The following is a 726-nucleotide window of genomic DNA, read 5'->3' on the forward strand; positions in this document are numbered from 1 at the left end:
GAGAAATGCTGTTCATAGGACCACACTTACAGTTGCACAGGTTGTGCACTGAGCAATCCCAAGGAGTGCCATTTTCACATAGGTCATGATGTGACGGTACCCCAAGAGTTGTGCAGCCCTGCAGGCCTACCCCAAGACCCTTGGGCCCCATGTTGCCCATGGCAAGGTACTCATCAATAAGTGAGAGTTGAACTTTAAGACTGTCAGGGAATGATTACATTCCCTTCTAACCCTGATGGGTGGAAGAATAAGAGGACAAGGAAGACCCCAGAAAGAGAGATGATGCCACTTACAGTCCCCGCACTTACATGACTAGGCACTCTGAGAGTGCCACCAGCCCAAGGATCCCAAGCCACTTCATGCTTCTTTTCTGGGTCCAAGTACTCAGGAAAGAGTGAGTTCTGAGCATGCAGTGCTGGCCAAGAGCTCCTAGTTATATATGCTCTGACATGCCCTAATTGTCCCCCTTAGGCCATTAATGGATCTGATCAGAAATACGAAGCTCTCGATACAATCTTTACCTCCATCAGTGTCTGTGGGGAGTGGACTTGGAAAATTCTCAGAATACAGAGATTTCTACTGTAATCTCTTCTTTGGGGCTTGGCTGAAAAACCAAACTGAACCGCATGGACTAAGAGTGGGGAGACTGTTGCCAACTTGGAGATAAAACACTGCTAACAACGTGATAAAGTAAATACTACTAGAGAAATGCTTGACATTCGTGAT

The 726-nt window shown here is 46.7% G+C and overlaps 1 protein-coding gene across 1 annotated transcript in view; it reads right to left on the bottom strand.

Annotated features, from left to right (window-relative positions):
* LOC115850414 (pregnancy-associated glycoprotein 2-like) overlaps positions 1-409 on the bottom strand; it is an 8803-nt gene extending 8394 nt beyond the window's left edge. Inside the window, exon 1 of the mRNA XM_060304396.1 lies at positions 309-409. Within this exon, the coding sequence (XP_060160379.1) occupies positions 309-409 (101 nt within the window). The remainder of the gene's footprint in view (positions 1-308) is intronic.
* Between the last annotated feature and the right edge of the window lie 317 nt (positions 410-726).

Source organism: Globicephala melas, chromosome 8 (genome assembly GCF_963455315.2).
Source record: "Globicephala melas chromosome 8, mGloMel1.2, whole genome shotgun sequence".
Classification (NCBI taxonomy): Eukaryota; Metazoa; Chordata; class Mammalia; order Artiodactyla; family Delphinidae; genus Globicephala; species Globicephala melas.